General features: G+C 45.2%; 1 protein-coding gene across 1 annotated transcript; it reads right to left on the reverse strand.

Annotated features, from left to right (window-relative positions):
* Positions 1–99: 99 nt before the first annotated feature.
* LOC112211611 (uncharacterized) lies at positions 100–1,578 on the reverse strand. The gene has a single exon (XM_067046630.1). The coding sequence runs from the start codon at positions 1,576–1,578 to the stop codon at positions 100–102; it is 1,479 nt and encodes a 492-aa protein (XP_066902731.1).
* Between the last annotated feature and the right edge of the window lie 56 nt (positions 1,579–1,634).

Raw genomic sequence — 1,634 nt, forward strand, 5'->3', positions numbered from 1 at the left:
TGAGTGGGTACTCAAAAAATGCTCTTCGCATTGAGCATCGAGAGGGTCTGATTTAGTATCGCACACAACTTGTTCCGTTTCCCAGAATTTCGTTTGTACTCAAGAGAATTCATCGCATTGAGAGCACGGACTAATTGTACTAAGAAGGATCGTACTGGGATGTGGACCTTCATCGGGTGAGTTAGCGTTAATTGGTCCCATTAGGATCCAACCAAAAATGGTTTCGAGGGCTCTAGGTGCTCCTTGCCCTGATTCTAAATTGCCAACGCGCAGGATATCGGCAAACATGTCGGCTCCTAAAAGGAAATCGACAGAACGCGAGTGTTGAAAGTGTGGATCAGCCAGGTCTAAGGCGCGAAATTTATCAACAATATCCTTTGGAAAAGGGCTCGTGGGCATATCCTCGCAGATCCGCTCGATCACGATAGCCGTGATGTTAAGTTCGGGCTTAGAAACTTGTCGGGGAGCTATGACGCAAGGTGCTTCAAATGATACGTTTGGAATAACTTGGTTATTGAAGCCCACCAATCGATGTCTATTCCGTGTGAGTGGCAAGTCTAACTTGTGAGCGCATTCAAGCGTTATAAAGGACCTCTGGGAACCACTATCGATGAGGATTCGCAAATCGTGCCAACGACCCCGATGATCACGAATTTTTACCAATGGGGTGCCAAGGAAAATATTTATCCGACCGATAGCCGACATTGATACGATTGCGTTTTTAGAGCAATCAGAATCCGATACATTAGAGGAAGTGGCTGCCGAAGGGTTAGCAGAAGCGAGTGCAGTGTTGGAGTTGTTAAAGGAGTTTTGTGCGGTAATCGGCGCTATACGAGAACGAGATGGATTGAAGTTTCGGTGAGGAGCTTTGGGTTTTCGTGATTCCCTACCAAAAAAATGAAGGAGCGAATGATGTCGCCTACCGCAATTTCGGCAAGATACCCTAGATGAACACTGATTCGAGAAGTGACCAGACGCCAAACAATTGATACAACGATTTAACCCTCTAATACGGTCGCATCGTTGTTGGGGAGTGAGCGTTTTAAAACTAGGGCAATCGTAAATGTGGTGAGATTTTTTACATGCGGGACATTTCGTCGAGTTTACTGGTGAGTCTGTTGTCATAAGGACTTGCCTAGAGCATTTACTGTACCCCGTCTTAGTTTGCAAAGGTTCTGGAGCAGTATTCGTTAGAAGGGTTTCCGATTGCAATTTGACCGCTTGCCGTTGGATAAACTCCGTGAACTCCTCCCAAGTCGGAAGTTCAGGTTTTGACCCGTATCCCTTCTCGAAATCCTCTCTAGTTTTTCCATCTAATAACCGGAGCCCCAAAGTGCTTAATATAAACCCCGGGAGATCGTTCAAACCGAGCTTGAGAAGCGCAGGGAAGCTCTCTACTACCACAGCTGAGAACGCTTCTAAATTAGAGAGATTGCCCTTCATTAAGGGTTTGAAATTCAAAATTTTTGTTAGGTAGAAGGTGGCTTGGATCCTTTCGCTATCGTATTTTTTAGTAACCGATTCCCACGCTTGCTTGTAGCCTACTGGGGATATTGATATGGCCGATATATTTTGCATTGCGGACCCCTTTAATACTGATTTCAGGTAATGAAACTTTTGAACGTCGTCCAAAT

This window comes from Halyomorpha halys, unplaced genomic scaffold, assembly GCF_000696795.3.
Source record: "Halyomorpha halys isolate HHAL.00 unplaced genomic scaffold, Hhal_1.1 Scaffold1690.1, whole genome shotgun sequence".
Classification (NCBI taxonomy): domain Eukaryota; kingdom Metazoa; phylum Arthropoda; class Insecta; order Hemiptera; family Pentatomidae; genus Halyomorpha; species Halyomorpha halys.

Coding starts and splice junctions, on each gene's coding strand:
- LOC112211611 (XM_067046630.1), bottom strand. CDS start 1,578: ATGCAAAATATATCGGCCATATCAATATCCCCAGTAGGCTACAAGCAA.